This window comes from Chlamydomonas reinhardtii, chromosome 3 (genome assembly GCF_000002595.2).
Source record: "Chlamydomonas reinhardtii strain CC-503 cw92 mt+ chromosome 3, whole genome shotgun sequence".
Classification (NCBI taxonomy): Eukaryota; Viridiplantae; Chlorophyta; class Chlorophyceae; order Chlamydomonadales; family Chlamydomonadaceae; genus Chlamydomonas; species Chlamydomonas reinhardtii.
In genome coordinates, this window is record NC_057006.1 from 8,740,625 (window position 1) to 8,762,067 (window position 21,443).

A 21,443-nucleotide genomic window follows, 5' to 3' on the forward strand; every position below is an offset into this window, starting at 1 on the left:
TGTAGAACGCGGTTTACAGCTAGATGGTGGTGGATGTCTGTGCAACTGTGCAGCTGTGCAGCTGTGCTAGGGTGCTGCTGACACTGGCCGTAATTGTGCTGTCATTACTTTGGGGCACAATAGCCTGCTGTGTAAAATTGTAAATGCATGAAGAAAGTGATCAAACACACCACGAAACTGGTTACTGTAGTGCTGTAACATTACGGTACGGTACCAAACTGCCGTGCCTAATCGCTGCGCCTTTGCGAGTCCATGCTAGCTAGCCACACCAATTCTTCAGCCACCGCCATCGCCGCTTGTAGGCTTCCCAAACCATGAACCCTCCACCACCCTTTGGTTTCACGCATGGCAATGGACCGCAGATGGTTAACGCACATGGGCATTCCCTTTCAACGCACCTTGCGCACACCACTGTATGCCCCGCCTCCGCCCCGCCTGCCTACGCCTCACGCCACCCCGGCCACCTGCTCGATCACGACCACGCGCTGGTCCAGCACAGCCGGGCCCGGGCCCGGGCCCGCCACCGCCCTCAGCGTGGGTGGCCCCCAGGCCAGCCGCACGTAGGCGCCCTGCTGCAGGCCCATGTCCGCCACCAGCGGCGCCAGCCCCGTCAGCCGCACCTGCATGCATGCGTGTGTGGCGTGGGTGGGTTGAAATGGTGGGCTGCACATTTGTTGCGTGAGGGCGCATGTACAGCAGCTGACCACTCAGGCGGGTGTAAAGTGAATGGCGCTGCGTGTCCGTGCGTGGTCGGAGGAAGCCCCTGACAAGATGTAGGGGGGGTAGTTTCGACTGGGAAAGGCCCCATGTCCTAAAATGAAAGAGCTTGACGAGAGGAATCCATATCTATTTTCAGAGTTTCAATCAGGGTTATGGAGAAAGTTCAGGGTCGGTCGTTGGGCGGGTTGTGGACGGCCCTAAGCCGCTCAGGTGTGCGTCATGGACGGATGTGCGTGGGACTGCCAAATTTCGTCTCCCTGCCCAGAATGCCCCTCTAAACGTCCACATCGGCATCGTAGTAGAGCTCCACTTGAGCGTATCTCACTGATGTCATGGGGACTATGCGAACTGATGCTCATTTGTAACGGCCAAGGCTTGGTCTGGGTCATGGCGACAGGGCTGCCGCCAGCCATGTATGCTGGCGACCGCGTCACGTTGATCCTGGGATGCTTCACAGGATCCTGGGAGAAAGTCAACCAATCTCTTCCGGCACACAGTCCCGAACATCATATGGACGAGCACAGTTGTAAGCTTAAGCGCACGCCCCGGTAGTCTGATAGAAGGGTCGGTGGTCGGCCGCGGACACGTGGACATGTGAGGCATGGGTATGATGCCGGTCTGGGAGAGGGGTCAAACGGCACTGGGGTTTGACAGCGTTTATGATGTCGTACACAACCCAAATTTTGGCAGCAGGTCCGCGGCTAACGTGAACTTGTGTGTACTACTACGCGACTGGCTGCTGGCTTGGCGTCCGGGGGGTTCCCGCCTGCACCGTCGGACACGGTCATCGGGTCGACCAATGGACTAGCTACCGGCGTTCTACTGGAATTTGCGGCGTTCTACTGTTTGCGGCCTGTTTGGTGATGTCGCAGTCAAGATGCTTCTAAAGTCTGTGTAGTGTCTGTGTTTGGTGTCAGTTTGAACTGCCATCGCTTAAGATACAGCCAGATGAAACGTCATACAAGCTCTCGGGCTTAAGAACGCAACTCTGGCGAAAGCATTCCTCGCGAAAAGTGGCGACAGCCGCACCAACGTATCATATAAACGTGATTCCTGAAAGGGGGAGGCTAATCATGCGCGTGCGCGGAGAAACGCGTGTGGACACGATTTTGCCCCTTCTCAGACCGGCGTCATACCAGTGTGCCCAATACCCTAGTCCGCCGTACTCACGCTTGTGCCGCTCTTGCTGGACGCGCACCGGTAGGACAGCAGCACGTCGTAGGTCGCCACCGTGACGCCGTCCTCCTGCACCCGGTGCAGCCGGACCAGCTCACTGCCGGCCCGCGCTGATGTCACCGCCTCCGTGGCCGCGGGGAAGAAGGTGCGCAGCGTCACGCGCCCCACCAGGTGCTTGCGGCTGCCCCCGGTCAGGCGGAGCATGTCGGTCGGAAGCTGCGTGTACGGCACCTGCCCCGCGGCCTGCGGCTGGGGCTGGGGCAGCGGTGACGGGGCCGAAGCAGGCGGCGAGGAAGCGGCGGGAGTGCGGCGTGGAGGTGGCTTGGCGGGCGCGGGAGGCGCGGGAGGCGCGGGCTGCGCCTGACTGTTGGCCGCTGCAGCTTCCCAGGGCTTTGGCACGCTGGCGACTGCCACCGCCGCCATCGCGGGTGGAGCGGCGGCGGGGGTGCCCGTGTTGGTGTTGGTGTTGGGAGTGCTGCTGATCTCACGGCTGATGCGCGGCTGCGACGCAACACCGGCTGTTGGCACCGAAGGCTTGTCCGGCGGCGAAGAGGCGGCGGGTGTGGCAGCTGCCGGCAGGTCGGGCTCGGGCTCGGACCCCCACAGCTGTGGAGGAGCTGGGGGCTGGCCGGGCACATCCTCCTCATCACGCGCTGTGGGCGCAGGGCTCATGCCGACGGCGGTGTCTTTCGGCCGCTGCTCGCGATGCGCTGCGGGCCCCAGCGGCTCGTGCCTTGGAGTCGGAGGGGGCGGTGTCGCCTGCAAAGGATGGAGCGATGACATGACGACGTGACCGCCCGTCATGTCACAAAAGAGAGCTTGTCAGAAGTATCATACCTTCTTGGTCTTGTCTTTATCATACACCTGTCCTCGCGTGGAGAATGGAGGCACGGCCTGCGCAACGAACGTGGCCTTGGATGGCATGCGGATGCCCAGGCCGCCAGCAGACATAACTTGGGCCGCGCGCCTTAGGCTGGTGGCGCGCCGATAATGCGTTTCGGATGGGCTCGAAAATATCAGTGCGATCATTTGAGCTAGCTGTGGTGAGATCAACAGCAATTTCGCAACGATGGCAGTTGAAGAGGCGCCGTAAGGAACAGCAGCAACTACGCAGTATAGCTGGCTGCAAGGTGTTCAAGGCAAATGATCGTGTGTGTGACTCCAGGAAGATTTTTTGTAGCAGTCGTGTTCGCCGATGTGTACCTGCCGTACGACGTGTCCACCTTGTCCACCGTCGCGTGTGTGGTCGCGTCCCTGCGCCAAACGCGTCCGCAAGTGCACATTCTTAGCAGCTATGTTTGTGCTCGGTTAATTACATCCTGCCAAGTGACTAAGTGAGATCGACTGTCAAGCGCTGGTGGTGCGGAGCACCGGTGTTGAAATGCCTGTCGTGTCAAGCAGCGCTGTCAGGAAGCCAACCCAGGTCCGTATGAGGTTGACGTGTGGGCAGAAGTGGGCAGCACCCTTGCAAAGTCAAGGGTCTTACAAGACGCGAGGCTGGCTGGGACTTGCCTGGACTCCTGGAGACGGAATTGACGAGTGTTGCGGAACTAATGCGTACGTACGGAATGTGGTTGCACATATACTGTGTGGAACCCCCGCCTGGGGCCTGCCCCCAATGGCACCGCGGCGGCAGTATGCAGGTAGTATGCAGATAAGCATGATACAAGCTATCCAGCCGTGGCAGGGGGATCACGACTTCCCGCTGGGGAGAGCCAACGCCGCATGCATGAGGAACGCGAGGGTGTTGCACGTCGGCATCGGTGTCAGCAAATGTCTAGGCCATTGTTCCTGTCAATATATCATCAAGTGTCTTATACTGTAAACTGCTTGTGAGGAAATGCCGTGAAACTTGCGCGCCCAGACCGACTTGACACTCGCGGGAGCGCACCTTCCTTGCCACCGCGGCAGCTCGACGGTATTATGCAACAACTATGTGCTCATCGATCTAGATAGCATGCGCGAGCTTGTTAACCAGGCGAGGAGCTGACAGCAATAGAGCAAGCAGGACGAATGGAGCCGGTGCTACACAAAAGCTCGCACCCCAGCCTCCCGCCTGCAGTACCACAGCAGGTAAGTTAAAAGCAATCAATATTGGAAGCATGGCGTGCTATGTGCATAACCGCGCCACAGGTGGTCCAGTTTCTGCTCGCAAAGAACTATCACCTCACAGCGCTCGAGCTCCTCGTAGAGGCTCAGTCTGCCGGCCATGGCGATGATGGGGCGTTCAAGGACCTCCAGGTGCCCAGCGCTGGAAGCGGGGAGGGGCAGGGCGGCGGAGCAGGGGGGGGGCAGAGCGGGGGGGGGGCGGATGAGTTCGGCTGGGGCACTCGGGGCCTCGTGCCTCGAGGCCGCCCTGCTAGCCGTAGTGTCGCGCCTGGAGCTGTATGATATGAGAGCCAAGGAGGCACGTTTATGCTAGGGTCACCCATACCAGCGTGGTGATTGGGCCCCGCTATCGGCGACGTGACGTGCGTGCTGCCACTGCAACAGGCCTTCTTCTCGGATCCCGACCGCTTCCCGCCGGATGAGCTCGCCCGTTACCAGCCCTCCAACGGTGAGCGGAACGGCTTCCGAGCCGCGTCAACGTAAACTACACGCAGCTGTCCGCTAAGCACGGGTGCATGCGAGGCGGCACGGTCCGTCCCATTTCAGGCAACTGGCACACCACGCTTTGTTTGCGTGCTGTGTGTGCATGCCCCGCCGCAGCGCTGGACCTGCAAGCCATCGGTCGGGACCGGGAGTCCAAACTGCAGATGGCCGAGTACGAGCTGCGGCTGGCCAAGGTCCGTGTGTATGTGTGTGTGTGGGGAGCGATAGGGAGGGACGTTTTGGGCGCGAAGGGTGCTGCGAGTTGTGCATCCAGGGCCACAATCACTTCGCTAGTTCGCTTCAATCTTAAGCACGACGTCTACTTACAGGAGGATTTGGCGGAGATGGCTCGCAGGCTGGCGAAGCAGGAGCAGGTGAGTAGCTGGCGGGATGCGGCTGTGAAGTCGGCCAGACTGGGTCGCACACCGGTGGCACCGGCGCATCATGTGCGGGTCACTGCGGCACTGGCGAGAACGGTACACACGTGTGCCGCGGCCTGCTGGCCTCTACAGGAGGGACTCGGCCGCGCGGCGTCGGCTGCCAGCACTGTGGGTGCGACTGCGCTGAGTGCCACTGGCTCGCTGGCGCTGGCGCCCGCGGGTGCGGTGGCTGGGACAGCGCCCGCGGCGGGGCCGATGCCGACGTCCGCGGCGGCGGCCGCTGCCGTTGGCGCGTCGCCCGCGCCGTCCGACCTGAGGGTGAGCGGCTGGGGGCAAAGCTGTGAGGCCAGGGGCGCTGTGATGTTGCGCAAGGTGCACTCGGCTGAGCTAAACGCTTTATGTGTCGTGCGCACACACGTCGACTACTGGCCACCCGCCCCCATGTGACCTGCTCCCTCGCTCCTTGCTCCTTCTTCCCCCTGCTGCATCCTGTATCGCTTTCCCAAACATCCTTGCAACCCCCTCCGCCCCCTGCCCGGCTGCCAGGCCCTCAACGCGGCGGTGTATGGGCACCTGGTGCGCCAGGGCCTGGTCACCACTGCCATGAGCCTGGAGGAGGAGTACGGCGCGCAGCTGAGGCCACTGGCCTCGGCGGCGGCGGCGGCGGGAGCGGGAGCGGGGGGAGGAGGAGGTGGCGGAGCCGGAGGAGCCGGCGAGGGCGCGGCGGCGGCAGACCGTTGGGACCTGTGGGCATGGTACCAGGCTGCGGCGCGGGAGGCGGTGGCGGCGGCGGAGGCAGCGGGCAGTGGTGCGCCGGCCATGTCGGCGGCGGCCGCGGCGGCTGTGGCGGCCCAAGCGGCGGCGGCGGCCGCATCAGGGCGCAGCAGGGCGTCAACGAATGGAGGAGAGGACGGGGCGGCGCCGGGACTGGAGGAGCTGCTCCGGGGCGGCGGTGCAGATGTGGAGCTGGGCTTGGAAGGCGAGAGCGGTGACGAGGAGGAAGCTGACGGTGCTGATGGCGATGGCGATGGCGAGGCATCTCCGGAGCAGCTCAGGGAGCAGCTTGCGGCCACGCGGCAGCGGCTGGCAGCCATGAGGGCGCGGGCACGGCGGGCCGTGTCGGCGGCTAGAGCGGCTGCGGCGGCTGCCGCCACAGCGGCTGCCACAGCGTCGTCGCCGGGTCCTTTGGGTGCTGCGGGTGCCGCTGCTGCTGCTGGCGATGTGGAGGGCGGTGGAGCCGTCAGTGCGCCAGCGCTGGTGCCGCTGCCGCCGCTGGAGCAGCCGGTGCCGGTGGTGTCGCTGCCGGGCGGGGACCTCCTGATGGACCTGTTGGGTGAGCGGGGGGTAGCGAGGCAGGGGGAGGGTTACCTTGACCGTTTCCATTAGGGAACAATGGGTGGGTCTATGGCTTTACCTTTTCCGACAAGGACAAAACAGCAGAGGCTGGTGGTGGGGAGCGGGGATGTATCCGTGCTAGGCCGCTTGCAGGGCAATGCTGGGTCATGCAAACGGGGAGGGGCGCATGACACAGACTGCAGTGGAACAACTATGCGTCTCATCCAGCTTCCGCTCCTTCCCTGCAGACCTGGGGACAAAGCCTCCCGCGGCAGGCGCCTCGCCGCCGCCGCCGCCGCGCGGCGCCTCGCCCCCGCCGCCCGGCGCCCTCACGCCCACCACCCTAGCGCTCGCCTCCGCCAGCTCCCTGGACTCCCTGGCGGCGGCCGGCGGCGCCCTCACCATCACCGGCACGGATGCCGCCTCCGAGGCCGGCGGCGGCGCCTCCACGACCGCATCCGCCGGGCCGCCCTGGCTGCAGCGGCAGGCGGGCCCCGCCATAGACGTGGCCTACCACGCTGCGCTGGAGGGGCTGCTGGGCGCGGTGGCGGAGCTGCTGCCGCGGCTGGTGCCCAACCTGACACTCAAGAGCCGGCAGGACGTGCTGCCGCTGCTGGTGGTGGGTAGTGGCGCCGGGGAGGGGGAGGGGGCCGAGAGGGCAGCGGGGCGTGTGCGTATTTTGGGTGTGCTGAAGGTGAAGGAGCAGTGTATGACTTGCTGGGTCGCATGACTGTGATGCGAGGTTTTGCCTGACAGCGCGGTGCTCCTGCTGCTGCTGCTGCTGCTGCTGCTGCTGCTGCCGCTGCTGCTGCGCCGCAGTGTGCCGCCAAGACGTCTCCGGACTGGGCGGTGCGGCGCGGGCTGCTGGCGGCGGTGTTCAACCTGGTGCCGGTGCCGGACCCGCAGCAGCGCCAGGCGAGGCGGTGGGAAGTGCCTTGAGACGTGGTGGGGTTGCACCCGCCGTACGCAAGGAACTACTATGTTACTGCGATTTGGCGCGGGTGGAGTAGGCGAAAGCAAGGGGAAGTCGCGGGGGAGAAGTTTCTGATGCACAAGACAGCGGCAGGTGTGCTCGGTGTGCCTCCAGAGCTTGTGCCTGCCCACCTTCACCTTAACCTCCGCGACCTCCGCCACCTCCACCTCCACCCTCAGGCCATGCTGGACGCCTGTCTGGACTTGTGCCGCACCTTCGGCCCCAGCTGGGCGGCGGCGGAGCTACTGCAGCTGTGCGTGAAGCAGGTGGGCCATTGCGTGTGTGGATATGTGTGTGTGTTTGTCGCTGCATGTCCACCTCGATCTTTTGCCGGTGACCAGACCTCGCTCCTCCTCCGGCACTGCCGGCCGCCTCGACCCAACGCGACGCCTGCCCACCACAGCCATCGCGCAACACCAGTCATGCCTGCCCCCCTACCGTCTGCAACGTCCTTTTGCTGGTCATGAATGTAACCTCCCCCCCCCGCCCCTGCTATGCTACTGTACCTGGCTACGCCTTCACTTCTCAAATGATCATGAATGTAAGCACACCCCCCCCCCCTGGAGCTCGAGCTGGAGCCAGGAGCTGGTCGACATCGTCGGTAACGCTTCATGTTCCGCAAGATGGTCTACCGTCTACCACTTCCTTAACTAATCATGAATGTAACCGCCCACCCCGGCCCCTGTGCCCCGCACAGGCCAACAGCACTTCCGCGGAGCGCCGGGCGCTGGTTGCGGAGGCGCTGGGCGCGGCTGTGGGTGTGGTGGACGCCGGCACGCAGGCGCACGTGCTGCTCACACAGCTGTCACAGTTGGCGAAAGACCGACTGGAGCAGGTGGGGTGCGGGGTGCTCGCAGACGCTGTGTCAGCATTGTGCGTGCACGGTGGCCACGAGCATGATGAACAACGCAGGCAGCGAGCATTTGTGTCAGCTGTCAGCTGTAGGACTGCTCTTGCTAGTTGACGATGCTTCCTGACCCGTACGCCGCTGTGTCCGTTGCCCCTCCGCTCCTCTGTCCCTCTCCCCGCTTGCGCTGCAGGTGCGCGAGGCGGCCTGCCACAGCCTGGCCCGCCTGGTGCCGCACCTGCCGCTGTCGCGCTCCTACTACAGCCCGCTGGAGGCGCTGCTGCTGGCGCTGGCCACCGACCCCGCTGAGGCCGTGCACGCAGCCGCGCTGTCCCGCCTGGCGCCCGCGCTGCTGACGTGGCAGGGACACCAGCCGCCGCCTGACGCGGCGGCGGTTGCGGCAGCGGGGGCGGCGGAGGCGGCGGGGGCTGCCAAGGCACGCGGGGCCTCCACGGGGCCGCTGGGGTCACTGGGGTCGTTGTTTGGGACGATGGCGACGGCGGCGTCGCGGGGCGCGGCGCTGGACTCGTCGGCGGCGGCGGCATCGGACCCGGAGCTGCTTGTGTCGTCGTGCCTGGCGCGGGTGTTGGCAGAGGTGTCGCAGTACGTGCGGGCCATTGCAGACCAGCAGCAGAAGGCGGCGGCGGCGGCAGCCGCTGCCGCGGCGGCAGCGGACGCCGCGGCGGCTGCGCCCGCGGCAAGCGCTGGCGGTGGCGGCGGCAGTGGCTTTGCAGGCGCCATCCTCAGGTACGCCAGCTCCGCTAGCGCCAGTGCCGCCGCCAGCGGCCAGCCCGCGTCCTCGTCTGGCGCATCCGAAGGCGGCGCAGCGACGGGGGCGGGTCACGGGCACGGGCACCAGCATCACCGCACCGGCAGCGGTCTGGGCGGCGGCGCTAGTTCTGCGCTGGCGGCATCCGGCCCAGTGTCCTTCGGCGGCCGCGGCGCGCCGCGTGTGTTCCCCAGTGCGGCGCACCTGGCGCTGCAGCAGCTGCTGGCGCTGTATGTTGCGCTGGCGCCGGCACTGCGCAGTGCGGCGGTGAGGCTGGGGCAACGGGACGCGGCGGAGGAAGAGAATAGAGCAGCGGGTGGTAAGGCATACTCAGGGCGATTGCAAGCAGCAGTGTCGGATGTGTGTGCCGTTGGGTGGAAGAACATCTGCATTCGGTTCCCAGCTTGACCTCCTGCCCGTCCTGTGTTCCACCTTGTTCCCTCCATGGTTGTAGCTGCGCTCGCGGCCGGCGTGGGCGTGCCCTGGCGACCACCCGAGCAGCGCCACCACCTCCGCGGCTCCGCACAACCACCCCCACCACCAAAACCACCACCACACTCGCTCCGCAGTGCCCGGACGCCACCAGCGCTCCGGCAGCACTGCAGACCTCACCGCGGAATCCGGCGCAGACGACGGCGTGGCCACGGCCCTGGGCGGGGGCGGCGGCGGACCCGCCTCCTCCGCCCTCCATGCCAGCGCAACCCGCGCTCTGTCCCCTGGGCATCGCCGCACAGCATCGCACCCACTGCCGGGCGCGGCCTCTCCACACACTGCCGCCGCCGTCGACACCGCTGCTGCCACGCCTTTGGCGAAGCAGGCAGGCGCAGCGGCACAGGGCGCTGTGGAGGGTGCCGGCGCGGCAGCGGAGGTCGAGGACGTCGAGGAGGCGATGGAGCGGGAGCGGGAGGCCGCGGAGAGGGAGTGGGAGGCGGACGACGCGTCCTTGGGGCTCTGGGCGGGTCACAGCCAGCACGCAAGCTGGAAGACATTGGAGTGGGTGGTGCAGGTGAGGATGGCGCAAAAGCATACAGCGTCGGCTGCTCCACAATGGGCTGGTTCGTGGGCACGATGGGTGGGTTGTAGGCGGGCTCCGGTGTTGCAAGTGGCACTGTGTCCTCAGATCCGCGCGTTCGGCCCGCCTGTCCCCTGCCGACTCACGGCCTCTCTCGCCACTCCCGTGTTTCCTCTCTGTCCTCAGCACGTGGTGCCCGAGATCCTGACGCTGGTGTGCGTGGTGGGTCCGGCCGCGCCCGAGTCGGCTGAGGTGCGGCGTGCGGCCGCCAGCGCCGTGACCGCCACCTGCCAGGCGCTGGGTGAGCAGGGCGTGGGCGTGGCGTGATGATGAAGCCATGAGATGTCTCCAGTGACACGCTGACGGGGGTCTGTTTGCCCCGCCCACGCCAACTCGTTGTCCGCCGCCCGCAGGCGTGCCCTTCACCCGCACCGCCATGCTGCCCATATTCTTGGCCGCCTCCGGCACCGGCGCGGCGGCCGGCAATGGCCCCATGCCGCACGCCGCCTCGGCCGCCACCGCCGCGCCCTCGCCGCCCGCCGCGCCTCCCGGCACGGCGGCAGTGCCCACCGCGGACCCCTTCATTGCGCCTGTGGCCGTGGCCGATATCTGCGCAGCGGCACAGCCGCGGTCGTCCGAGGCCCTGCGCACCGCCAGGTGATCCACTGACACTGACACCGGTACCCCAGTCGCTGTGTGCTGGCTGCTGAGACTACTGAGTGTTGAGGGGCTCGACTCCTTGGGACCCAGGGCGGTACTGCGACAGCACACCGCTGGGGTGCGGTGGCGCAGTGCCTGTTGTCGGCAGTGATTGTTCCTTCACCCGCGCTGCCACGGCCCCGCCGCACCCCGCACAGGCAGTGTGTGCTGCCGGTGCTGCTGGCCTGCGTGCTGCCCTCTGCGGGGCGGCCGGCGGGTCTGCTGCGGCCGCACCTGGGCGAGCTGTTCGGCACCGCGCACGAGCTGAGGCACCGCTGGCTCCTGGAGGCGCTGCCGGTGCGGGCGCGGGGCAAGGGCGGGGCAGGGGCAGAGTTTTGGGGGGGTAAAGTTGTACACGGGGTGCGGGGCCCTGCCCGGCTGCCGCCCTTCTCTCCTTGCCCTGGCCCGACCTGCTTCTGTCCGTCCCCGGCGGGCTCCCCCTGGCTGCGCAGGACTACACGGCCAGTCTGACCTTCGCCTGCAGCCTGAGGCCCGACCTGCAGCCCGAGGTGCTGGGCCTGTTCGAAGACCTGTTGTCGGGCCGCAGCAGCAGCAGTGGCGGTAATGGTGTGCACGGCAGTAGCAGCGCGGCGGCGCTGGAGCACGGGGCCGCAAACGGCGGCGCTGCAGCACCGGAGGCGCCAGGGGCGGTGTCTGCGCGGACGTCCATGTCGGGGGCGGCGACCGGGCGGCCACCAACTTCGCGGCGCTCCGGGGAGGGCATGGGTCCGCCCGCGCCAGCCAGCGCGGGCCCGGCCAGCACAGCCTCTGGCGTGTGCTGCGTGGCGGTCGCCAGGTAAGTCCGGCGGCTTTGGCTGCGCTCGCAGCTTGCAGCTGCCATCCATCCGTCTTTTAAGCCTGCCGACACCCCTGATTGTGTCCCCCGTCTGCTCCCCGCGACCCCTCCCTTACCCTCCTCCTCCTGCTGCTGCTGCTGCCTCTGCCCCGGCCGCAGCGCGCTGGTGCCTCTGGCCAGCCTGGAGGTGGCAGCGCGGCGGCTGCTGCCCGGCCTCATGGCGCTGCTCAGCCTGGGCGAGCCGGAGCTGCAGCGCGCCTGCGTGGGCGTGCTGGCGGAGCTGGGGTTGCGCTACCGCGGCGAGGCGCCCGGCAGCAGAGTGTGCGAGCAGGTGCGGGGAGCGGAACAGGAGGGGGCATAGCGGAGAGGGCGGACGTTGGGCTGCAGGCCGGCATCAAAGGCGGGAGCGCGTGCGTCAGGCTGGGGCAAGCATAGCTGAAGCCTGAAGGGTGGCACCAACAAGCCAAAGCAATAACAACAAAGCACGACACAGTGCTGGCGGTGCTTGCAGTCACTATCTCACCTCATCCGCCATTTGGCCTCCCTGGCGTCCTCCCACTCCCTTGCTGTCGTACAGGTCCTGGCCGTGTACGACAGCCTGTTGGAGCAGGGCCCCCATGCCGTACAGCTGGAGGTTTTGGCGGCAGGCACCAACCTGGCGGCGGCGGCGGCGCACTCGGCGGCCGTATCCGCGGCGGCGGCGGCGCAGGTGGAGTGGCTGCTATTGGCAGTGCAGTCGCTGGCGGCGCGGCTGGCGGCGGCGTCTGCCAGTGGCGGTGGGGCGGCGGGCTCCACATCGGGCGCGGCGGGGCTGCTGGGCGGGGTGGAGCAGCAGCGGGCGCTGGCAGCGGCTCTACTGGCAGCGGTGCGGACATTGGCGCCTCACGACCTGCGCTTGCCGCGACTGCAGGTGGGAGTGTGTGCGGTTTGGTGTGTGGTGCTCCCCATCGTGTTCCACGGCCGGGGCTCAGCAGGGTGTGTGCTGCTTGCATGCGCCTTCCGTTGATGAGGCATGTGTGCGTGGGTGTGGGTGTGTGTGCCCCATGCGACAAGAGCGCCGCACCTGTGTACACGCCCACACCGCGTGCCGCAGGCCACCATGGGCTCGGCTCTGGACGCGCTGTCCCGCTGCAAGCCGCTGCTGCCGGAGGCGGCGCAGCAGGCCACCCTGGCGGCGCTGCTAAAGGACCGCCAGGCATCGGGGCACGCCTCCATCTCCTCCTCGTCTGCACCGGCCACTGCGGCCACCGCACCGGCCGGGAGCAACATGGCCGCTGCCAGCGGGCCCTCGGCTACGGGCACCTCCGGGATATCCAGCGCCGGGGCAGCCTCGCAGTCGCAGCCGTCTGCCGGGTCCGGCCTGGCCACAACGCCGCTTCGGTCGTCAGCCGCTGCCGGGGTGCCGACCATGACCTCCCCCTTGCACGGCATGGGGAGCAACGCAGTTGCCGCGGGTGCAGGCGCCGCAGGCGGGCCAGCGGCCGCGCCTGGGGCCGGCGGCAGTGCGGCGGGAGCCCACGGTGCGGAGGACGGCTCGCTGCGCAGTCGGTTCGACGCTTTCAAGCAGAGGCTGCTGAAGCGCAAGGACGAGGCGCCGGCCCCTGCGGCGGGCGCCCCTGGCAGCAGCAGCCGGGCGTTTAAGGAAATGAACTTCTTCAGCGATGATGAGGGAGAGATGTAGCAGGGTAGCTGGGTATCGGGTGAGGGAACTGACAGGCAGCGTGTATATGTGTATGTGATTGTACGCTTCAGGCGGCAATGCATTTTGAGCATGAGGAAATGGAGTATGATGGAAAGAGACATGCAGGGCGGCCAGGCTCGTCGGCTGCTGTAAGGCATGAGGCGGGCGTGTGTTGCGCATTGCCCTCCGGCTAGCCGCACAACCTCGCATCTTTAGCGCTGCCCTGGTGAAACTAGTGTGAGGGGGCGTAGAGGGGCGCAGAGGCTGCAGCGTGGCTGTCCGCTGCAGCTGCCCCAGTCGCGAGGCGAGTGCGGGGCAAGGTGCGGGGCGGGTTCTCAATCGGGCACGGCAGGGCAAGCCCAGGCCAGCCAGCACTTCACCACATGTAACGTGCCTTTTACTCTTCTGAGTGCCTATCCTTCCCAGACGCTTTACCATGGTGACTGGGCGGACTGGAGAGCGAAAATATAACAGGCAATGTTGTGGGGGATCAGCGAGCACGGCATTGCTGGGTAGCGGTACCGTGACGCACGGCAAATGCCGGCTACGGCGGCTAAGGTACATCGACAGTGCCTGAGTGACTCCGTGGATTGAACAGGGGCAGGTCAAGCACTTCATTGCAAACGCGGGTGTCACCTGGTGCAGCCATCGCCTGTATGCCCTGGCACAGCTCTGCACCACGCGCACCAACTCGACCGCGCAGTGAATCGGACCCGCAGCAAGCCCACAGTCCAGCTTTGCTCTACACTGCCACTGGCTGCTGGTGCGCCTAAGCACGCCACCCCAATCAAACTGACTCTCTACAGCCCCACAGCTATGGCTTGCGGACGCCCTGCCGTTTCCGCCGCGTCCGCCCCGCCACGGGCGTCTTCCCAGCGTCGGCCGTCGCCATGTCGTCGCCTGCCGTCCCGTCCAGCTCGGCCTGCCCTTGCCCCGCGTGCCTGCCTGCCCCACCGTCTGCCCCTAGCTCCTCCGCGCCTGCTGTGTGCGCCTGCTTCGTCGTCGTGTGCGCCTTCCCCGCGGCCTCCTCGTCCACCTCGCAGTCCTCAGTGGCGCGGCGGCGTTTGCTGCGCCGGCCAGTCGCTTCTGCCTTGCAGGTGTGGCCGTGCCGCCCAGTGCCCTGCAGCATGGTTCTCCGCCCTTCAGTCAATGCGGCCGTGCAGCAGGTAGGCCGTATTGGTTATTCCATTTATGCAACACCAGCTCACCTGCTGGGGCGGATCCGCGGTCCCGGTGGCTGACGTGCCCTCGGCCGCGTGCGCCACCCTGCCAGGAGCGCCCTCCCCGGCCGCAGCACCGGCACCGGTCCGCTTGCTGCTGCCGCGCGGCCGCCCGGTGCTGCCACCGCCAGCTGCTCCCGCCCGGCCCGCGGAGGCCCCGCCCGCCGGCTGGTGTGGCTGCTGCTGGTTGCCGCTTGAGGGCAGCGCAGCAAGCGGCGCGCGCTCTTCCTCCGCGCGCCGCCCCGAGGTGCCTGGTGCGTCGTCCCCTTGCGCTGGGGCCTCGGTACCAGGCGGATGCCGGCCTGCCTCCGGGTGCTGCTCCGCGCCTGCGGCAGGGGCCCGCGCCTGCCCCGCTACCGGGTCCTGGGAGCCGCCGGCGGCCGCCCGCGGCTCCACCATCCGCTCCTCCAACGCCTCCTCACGGGACTGCGAGATGCGGCACACACACACACACACCACAAGGTCACACGGAGATACACACATACATGCACGTGCTACAATCCCCGCAGACAGGATGGCGCGCGGCTGGCTTGCAAGCTGTATGCGCCCAAAGGATGCGCACCGGTCGTGCCGCCCGCTCCTGCGCCAGCTCCCTCCGCAGCGCCGCCGCCTCCCGCTGCGCCGCCGCCAGCTCCTTGGCCGCCGCCGCCAGCTGCTCCTCCAGCTGCTCAGCCCGCTGCCGCGCCTCCTCCAGCTCATCACGGCCCGACGCCACCAGCTCCTCCCACTCCGCCACCGCCGCGGCACGGGCGGTCTCCTCCACAACCACCAGCTGCACAGCGCGCCCAGTCGAGAGGCCGGGTTGTAAATCCATACTTTTATGCGTGACCACTAAGAACCGCTGCGCGGATGAAAGGCCCACATCTGACGATGCCCGGTCCCCACGCATGTGTAGCCGTGACAGCCTCACCTGCTGCTGCAGCTGCTGCACCTGAGCCCGGAGTGCCTCCACCACGTTGACATCCACACCACCGCCCTGGACATCAGGCCCTGCTTCCGCCTCAACCGCAGCCGCTGCCCGTGCCTCCACCTCCCCCTGCGCCACAGCCTTCAGCTGCCGGGTGTCGGGTTCCGGCTCCTCGTCCACGCCCTCCTCCGGCGCCTCCGCAATGGGCGGCTGCTCCTCAAAGGCGGGCTGCACCCGCTGGCGCCTGTACCAAAGGGATGAAATGTAACTCATTTTGAGTCTAGAGCTGCAAACGTCATGTCATGATTCCAGCGAGAGTCACACGCACAGCCAGCTTACTTGGCTCTACCCTGTGTGGACTGCTGCTGCTGCTGTTGGGAAGGAGGCAGCGGCGGCAGGCCCGCCGGCGGCTGCGGCGGCGCTGCTGCGGGCGCCGCCGCCGCCATCTGCAGGCGCGACGCCAGCGCCCCGAAGCGCAGCGTGTGGCGGTTGGTGTCGTACTCGTCTCCGTGCTGGCTCAGGTGCACCGACAGCACCAGGTTGCCCTGCCCCGTCAGAACGCCCTGCGCGGGAAGGTGCACAAGGTTTACGACACCAATACCGGTATCATCATAGTTCAGGCGCATGTTCGCCACAGGAGCGGAGAGGCAAGAGCGGGTTGCTGCTGCTGCTGCTGCTGCTGCTGCTGCTACTGCCGAGGTACAGCCGCGCACCTTGAACAGCGAGGTGAGGCTGGACTCGCGCACGGGAATGACGCGCGGCGCCCCGCCGCCGCCCGGGCCGCGCGCCGCCAGCGCCTGGTTGTGCCTGAGCGCCTCCAGGCAGCGCCCCAGCACACTGAGCGAGGTGTTGATGTTTGCGCTCTCACTGCGCGGGGCAGCAGCGCATGCGTGTGCACTTGTAATGTGTGCGTGCAGGGGGAGTGCAGGGCAAGGAACAAAAGAGGCGTTACCGTATTGCTGCTGGCCGTTACTGCTGCAAGTTACACGGGTTGCTGAGTCGGCCTTGCCAACCCCCTGAAGCGCTCGCTCACCGCAGTTTGGAGCCCACATTCTTGGTCCGGCCCGCCCGCTCCGCCCCCGCCAGGTCCACAAGCGACAGCGTGGCACTGCGGCCCTGTGACGCGGACACCATGTGGGTGCCATTACGGACACGGCATGACGTCAATCAACCCGTACTCTCTGTTTGCTTACTGGGCAAGGTGCGGACAACATTTCCCGCCCGCGCGCCACCAGCCCACAAACGGTACGGTGCTACGTGCCGCACCCTGTCGCGTACACGCCCTCAATCGCCCTGTGACCCGGCGCCATGCGGCTCACCGTGACGGCGCCCTGCTCCACCTCCAGTAGCTGGATCTGTGGGGCCGCAGCGTGTGTGTGTGTGTGTGTGCGCGCGCGCGCGCTAGCAAAGCACAAGGAAAACATAGCGCAACGGCACGTGTGCGTGCGTATGTGTATGTGCGTGTCCGGGGAGATGTCAATCACACACAACAGGAGCCACAGAAAGCACTACAACCCTTGTGCCCCCTGTTGCTGCGGTTTTCTTGGCATCCCTCCCTCAAGCAGCCCTCCCTGCCTCCAGCCCACCCACCGTGAACACAGCGTGTGAGCGGCTGGACTCGCTGTTGGTGTGCGTGGCGGACTGCGTGCGAATGCGCGAGGCCGCGGCGTACAGGCGCTGGCCGGCATCCGCGGCCGTGCAGTGGCACTGCACGGCGGGACAGAGGCACAGCCGGCGACCAAGTTGGCATCGGGTGCAGCAGGACAAGCGTCAAAGGGAGACGCCACACCGCAACAGATGGGGCAAGAATGCGGGCGCTTTGACAGTGCGCAGGGAGCACGTGGCGCCATACGCCTGCAGCGCTGGCCCCGATTGCTGCCTCGCACACCCACACCCTCACACACCCACACCCACGCGCGCGCTCACTCACCCGGAGCAGCCCCGGCACGCAGCAGTTGGCCCCCAGCACCTGGATGGGCAGGTGCTGCGCCTGCCGCTTGCCCAGGCGGGCGGACTGGAGCAGGTCGTATACGCGGTTCTCGTACACCTTTTGGGGGGGGACCGGCGCCAAGGCGACACGGCGGGTGTAAGCAGCCAAGTTAATGCAATCGCTCCTTCTCGGGAACAGAGACTGGCAGAGACTATACAGTATCGTGGACGCAGGCTGCACCTCCTCCTCTGACGAGCACCCGGTCCAAGCCTTGCCTTGCCTTGCACGGATGCTGCGACACACCTGTGACGCGCGCGCTGCCGGCACCCGCAGTGCCCATCCCATCCCTCCCCACCCCTTACTTGGGACGGCGAACATGGCCCCCCACCCTCCCCTTGTCGTCCATGGGCGGCTGCCCCACCTCGTAGAAGCACAGCTGCACCTGGTGCTCCTTGCCGCGCTCCTCCAGAAGCTGTGAGCAGGGGTAGTGGTGGTGGTGGTGGGCTAGTAACACCAGCAAAAACTAAACCGAGCCCCATGCAAAGCGCGAGGGGGCGTAGTAAAGCGGACAGGTAGTTGGCTGCGGATGTGGTCCATCAAGCCCCCGTCCCGCCGTCTACAAAACCCGGCCAGCTGGACCGCGTGTCGCCCAAAACTAAAGCCGTTGGCTTGCCTGATAGAGGCGGCTGAGGGTGCGCGGGATCATGCCCGGCTGCGCGGCCGTGCCCTGCATCGTGTAGCTCTTGCCGGTGCCACTTGCGCCGTACGCCTGCAAGTACGGTAAGCAGCGGCATCGACACCAGCAGACGACGGAAGCCATACTAGGCAGGCGGCCGCAAGTCCCGGCTCCCCGCAACCAGTCGCCTAGCTCCCATCGCGAAGCAGCCTGCACTGCGTCACATGTGGCAGTTCCAACCCCCAGTGTCACTGCACCCACCATGAAGACGCTGCTGCCGGTCCGCAGACCCACCAGCTCCTCCAGCTGCGCATGAGAGGCCACGGCGTGGTCACGGCGTTGTCCAGATGATGTTGTGGTGTTACGTGTGCTCATACATTCTAGACGTGTCTGTTGCACTGGAAGTAGTATCCGGCCCGTTGGACCTGGCCCGGCGGCAGCTGGACACCACAGCTCTTCCCCGCACTCACCAGCGGCTCAATTGCTGTGCCGTAGAATTCCTCCTGGTCCGAGCCCTCGAATACCCGTGTGAACGAGTAGGCCATGCTGTTGCCGCCGCAACGCAGCACCTGGCTGATCTCTGTGGAAGTGGTCTGGAGGAGCTGCTGCGGCCCCTCGCCCGCAGCTGCTGCCCCAGCACTGATTCCAGCACCCCCCTCAGGAGCTGCCGCAGCACCCAGTGCCGGCTTGATTCTGGCATACACCTGCACAGTATATGGTTATGCAAGCGAGTTAGTGGGGCGGTGGCGACGGCAGCAGGGTCGCGACCGACCGACTGCCATCAGTCCCCCCCGTTTGCATACCTTCAGCGGCCGAACACATTTGCCTGGCTGCACCGCATCTGACCAGTGGAGCGGCAACACCTCTTCCGAGTAACGCAGCCGGCGCGGTTCTATTTCGCTCACGTCGCTTATCCGGGCGTCCTCCCCTAAGTCCTCCTGCTCTGTCATGGTTTGCAATGCCTATTTCGCCAATAGACAGTGCTGCGGGCAAAGCAGGTGCTGCAGATACAACAGGTGAGCTGTCCTGACTTGACTGGAACTAGGTCGCAGGTGGAACTAGGGTGTTAACGCGCAAAGTTGGACGCGCTTGGATTAATATAGACATATCCAGAAGGCAAGTACAGGCGTACGTCTAGCGGTCTGAAGCGTCGAAGTAAGTCTGCAGCAGCAGTGCCATCTCCTCGACTGGTTTCTGGTTGCCTACTGGCTGTAAGAAAGGACGTCATACACTGCCGACTGCTGTTCAGCTGGACGCCTCGGCGCGGGTTGGACCCACAGAAGTTAGCATGTCCATGAGCTTTTCAGTTTAGAAGGGCTTTGAGGAGGAATGAGGGGGGCAAGTAGCATGCATCGTGGCGGTGCCACCGACCGTCTTTATTCGGCGGTCCGTGCCGCTCAGGAGGAGACCGCGCGAAATACGGTGAGGGCTGACCTTGGAAGTGGTCCCGTCGCCCACGGCGCCGGGGACACTCACCACACACTCACCCTGACGTTTCTGCCCGCAGCTTGAGAGGAGCCACTACCTTGTAGAGGAGGACATAGACACGGCCTGGAGCGTACTGGTACCCAACGGTGCGTTCCCTGAACCAAAGCACCGCTGCCGCCGCCGCACGCTTATCGGGCGCTTCAAACCCCACACCTCATTTTGCAAGAACTCATTCAGCACGCTGACGACTCACACCTGCAATACCCTCCGTACCTGCAGGCGAAACATCCGTGACCAAATCGGAGCTGGTGGACCGGCTGGGGCACTACATGGCGCAGGTGGATTTGGGCACCGTCACGCAGCTGTGTGGCGGCGGCGGACTCATGAGCCTCGACAAACTCAAGTCCACACTGTGGAAGAACGGCGCGCCGGCACATGTGAGAAAGATTGCAAAATCGGGGCCTGGGCTATGGGGAGGCAGGAACACCAAAGCCCGGGATGTGCAAGGAGCGCTAGATTGGCAGGTGGGGGTACTCAAGCCTTCTCGCTCGCCCTGACCAACAAACACGTTACATCCCTGGGGCGACTACCGTATTCAACCTGCACTGTACTGCACACCGCCCCGCCCCGTCTTTCCTGCAGCCAATCGACATGAGCGAGGAGGCGTGGAAGCTGCTGGACCCGTACAGCCGCGGCAGTGTGGGGCTAGACACCGTGTTGCGCATGCTCACAACCATCGACGGCTGTGAGAAGGTGGGCGCGTGGGCAGGAGCTTGGGCGCGAGACAAGCACGTCAAGTGGGCGTGCTGGTTGGGGTAGCGGGCCGTGCAATGTGCTGGAAGCGCTGGCGGCTGGCAGCTGCAAGGGCGCCACCAACCAAGCCGCGCGCGCTAAACCCAGAGGGACAGGAGATTGCGCCACTCCAGTTCACGGGCATGCATGGCCGCCACACGGGCGCCGCAGCCTCGCCTTCACGTGATGTCACCTCACGTCGCCAGCTGCCACGCTCACTCTCGCCGCCCCTAACCACCCCTGAAAACGCACACGCCCCCCGTCACACACACACACACACACACATACACACACACACACACACACACACAAACACACGCACACACACACGCTGCTCGCAGTTGGACCCCGACGACATGCGCGTCATCCGGCTGCTGCTGGACCTGACGCCCGAGGACTACTCGCTGTCTCAGGCGGTGAGCGCCCAACGGGGGCTCGGGGCTCCGCCCTGACACGGGAAGGCGAGGCCTCTGTGCTCTGAGTGCTGGGCGGGCAGGCAGGCGGGAGCTTGGAGTGCAAAAATCAGGGCCACCGCCGGACAGCACGTACGGCTTAGCGCTGTAGTCTCTACATTACCGGGAGTACAAGTTGTGTAACCGGGTGCGGCTACTTCCTTGCAGCATGTGGCGTCTGTCGCATAACCAAGCTTCCTTCCCCTGCCGCAGAATTGGGAGCAGCTGGGCAGCTGGGCGCCCAAGCTGGAGGTGCTCACGCCCGCACAGCGCAAATTGCTCGCGTCCCGAGGGTTGGCCACGCCGGGGAAACCGACAGGTCCTGGGGCGGGCAAGCGGACACCGCAGCCGCTTCGCTAACGCTTGTTTGCGGCAGAGAGCTTGATGTAGCCGCGGCAGGCTGGAAGGTCCTGGCGAGCCCTGTGCCTCAAGGAAGAGGTTGCGCAAGGATGTAGTCATGTGTAATTTGAGGCGGGAGTTAGGTAGGCTTGCGGGATGGGGCACGCGCACGGCGCTGAAACGCGCTGGGTGACCTGGCAAGTGGTGGGCGTCGCCCGATGAGCGCAGCAGAAGCTGCTGACTATCGGTGACCATATGCTGCGCATATGCCCACTTCGTTCAAGTAACTGATTATTATAACGTTGTGTAACTTAGAGGAGAAAGCGATCAAGCGTGCAATAACGTGACTGTTTCGAGGTTGCTCTCAGACTCTTAACCGTTCACTTAGGCAATGCTTATCTTCAGAAGTAAAGAGATAAAGCAACACAGCGTCCATGGAGGAGCAAGGCGAGGCTTCGCGCCGCGATGGTGCATGCTCGCCGTTGTCCTGGCGATCGTTCTTGGAGTAGACCTTGTCGCTTGTGCAAGGTAAGAATGCAGCGGTCAGTAGAGCTTCTACGTATTTCAGCGCGCCGCTCGTGTGTATGACAAATACTCTTGCTGGTCGACGAATTTCACCTGTGAACCTCACCCCAGAGCCCCCACCTCTGAACGCAGTCGTCCCCCGCCGCGGAGGTCGCCTCCACCTCGGCATTCACTAACGCCACCGTCTCCAGCGG

The 21,443-nt window shown here is 65.7% G+C and overlaps 4 protein-coding genes across 4 annotated transcripts; 2 read left to right on the top strand and 2 right to left on the bottom strand.

Moving 5' to 3' along the window:
* Position 1: 1 nt before the first annotated feature.
* Positions 2–3,208, bottom strand: CHLRE_03g205025v5 (uncharacterized protein). The gene is made up of 3 exons (XM_043061470.1): positions 2,734–3,208; positions 1,891–2,655; positions 2–620 (listed from the first exon to the last, which is right to left on the bottom strand). The coding sequence occupies exons 1-3, from the start codon at positions 2,923–2,925 to the stop codon at positions 447–449; spliced, it is 1,131 nt and encodes a 376-aa protein (XP_042926662.1). The 5' UTR covers positions 2,926–3,208; the 3' UTR covers positions 2–446.
* A 500-nt stretch (positions 3,209–3,708) lies between these two features.
* CHLRE_03g205137v5 (uncharacterized protein) lies at positions 3,709–13,381 on the top strand. The gene is made up of 20 exons (XM_043061471.1): positions 3,709–3,969; positions 4,030–4,137; positions 4,390–4,453; positions 4,606–4,682; positions 4,818–4,862; positions 5,001–5,186; positions 5,415–6,201; positions 6,452–6,822; positions 7,023–7,118; positions 7,356–7,442; positions 7,874–8,011; positions 8,217–9,059; positions 9,247–9,798; positions 9,991–10,105; positions 10,218–10,461; positions 10,662–10,800; positions 10,956–11,299; positions 11,459–11,630; positions 11,877–12,209; positions 12,393–13,381. The coding sequence occupies exons 1-20, from the start codon at positions 3,910–3,912 to the stop codon at positions 12,978–12,980; spliced, it is 5,349 nt and encodes a 1,782-aa protein (XP_042926663.1). The 5' UTR covers positions 3,709–3,909; the 3' UTR covers positions 12,981–13,381.
* Positions 13,382–13,562: 181 nt separating this feature from the next.
* CHLRE_03g205249v5 (uncharacterized protein) lies at positions 13,563–18,718 on the bottom strand. The gene is made up of 15 exons (XM_043061474.1): positions 18,517–18,718; positions 18,184–18,417; positions 17,975–18,019; positions 17,711–17,806; positions 17,459–17,509; positions 17,038–17,154; positions 16,698–16,814; positions 16,427–16,462; positions 16,141–16,223; positions 15,821–15,974; positions 15,447–15,670; positions 15,111–15,351; positions 14,763–14,972; positions 14,189–14,626; positions 13,563–14,100 (listed from the first exon to the last, which is right to left on the bottom strand). The coding sequence occupies exons 1-15, from the start codon at positions 18,661–18,663 to the stop codon at positions 13,795–13,797; spliced, it is 2,499 nt and encodes an 832-aa protein (XP_042926664.1). The 5' UTR covers positions 18,664–18,718; the 3' UTR covers positions 13,563–13,794.
* A 99-nt stretch (positions 18,719–18,817) lies between these two features.
* On the top strand, positions 18,818–21,400 carry CHLRE_03g205361v5 (uncharacterized protein). Its single transcript, XM_043061477.1, has 7 exons — positions 18,818–19,135; positions 19,221–19,287; positions 19,421–19,578; positions 19,784–19,894; positions 20,275–20,349; positions 20,599–21,252; positions 21,382–21,400. Exons 1-6 carry the CDS (start codon positions 19,043–19,045, stop codon positions 20,743–20,745), a joined length of 651 nt encoding a protein of 216 aa, XP_042926665.1. The 5' UTR covers positions 18,818–19,042; the 3' UTR covers positions 20,746–21,252; positions 21,382–21,400.
* The last annotated feature ends 43 nt before the right edge of the window (positions 21,401–21,443 follow it).

What these genes read in the sequence shown, in the direction of transcription:
- CHLRE_03g205249v5 (XM_043061474.1), bottom strand. Translation starts at nt 18,663, where the DNA reads ATGACAGAGCAGGAGGACTTAGGGGAGGACGCCCGGATAAGCGACGTG. An exon ending in TCCACACAGGGTAGAGCCAA is followed by an intron (nt 15,352 to 15,446) that starts GTAAGCTGGCTG and finishes CCTTTGGTACAG; the next exon opens with GCGCCAGCGGGTGCAGCCCG. An exon ending in AGGAGCGGGCGGCACGACCG is followed by an intron (nt 14,627 to 14,762) that starts GTGCGCATCCTT and finishes CGCATCTCGCAG; the next exon opens with TCCCGTGAGGAGGCGTTGGA.
- CHLRE_03g205361v5 (XM_043061477.1), top strand. Translation starts at nt 19,043, where the DNA reads ATGAGGGGGGCAAGTAGCATGCATCGTGGCGGTGCCACCGACCGTCTT. An exon ending in AGGAGACCGCGCGAAATACG is followed by an intron (nt 19,136 to 19,220) that starts GTGAGGGCTGAC and finishes TTCTGCCCGCAG; the next exon opens with CTTGAGAGGAGCCACTACCT. An exon ending in CCATCGACGGCTGTGAGAAG is followed by an intron (nt 19,895 to 20,274) that starts GTGGGCGCGTGG and finishes CGCTGCTCGCAG; the next exon opens with TTGGACCCCGACGACATGCG.
- CHLRE_03g205137v5 (XM_043061471.1), top strand. Translation starts at nt 3,910, where the DNA reads ATGGAGCCGGTGCTACACAAAAGCTCGCACCCCAGCCTCCCGCCTGCA. An exon ending in CGCCTGCAGTACCACAGCAG is followed by an intron (nt 3,970 to 4,029) that starts GTAAGTTAAAAG and finishes ACCGCGCCACAG; the next exon opens with GTGGTCCAGTTTCTGCTCGC. An exon ending in GCAGCAGAGTGTGCGAGCAG is followed by an intron (nt 11,631 to 11,876) that starts GTGCGGGGAGCG and finishes GCTGTCGTACAG; the next exon opens with GTCCTGGCCGTGTACGACAG.
- CHLRE_03g205025v5 (XM_043061470.1), bottom strand. Translation starts at nt 2,925, where the DNA reads ATGATCGCACTGATATTTTCGAGCCCATCCGAAACGCATTATCGGCGC. An exon ending in ATAAAGACAAGACCAAGAAG is followed by an intron (nt 2,656 to 2,733) that starts GTATGATACTTC and finishes CATCCTTTGCAG; the next exon opens with GCGACACCGCCCCCTCCGAC. An exon ending in CCAGCAAGAGCGGCACAAGC is followed by an intron (nt 621 to 1,890) that starts GTGAGTACGGCG and finishes GCATGCATGCAG; the next exon opens with GTGCGGCTGACGGGGCTGGC.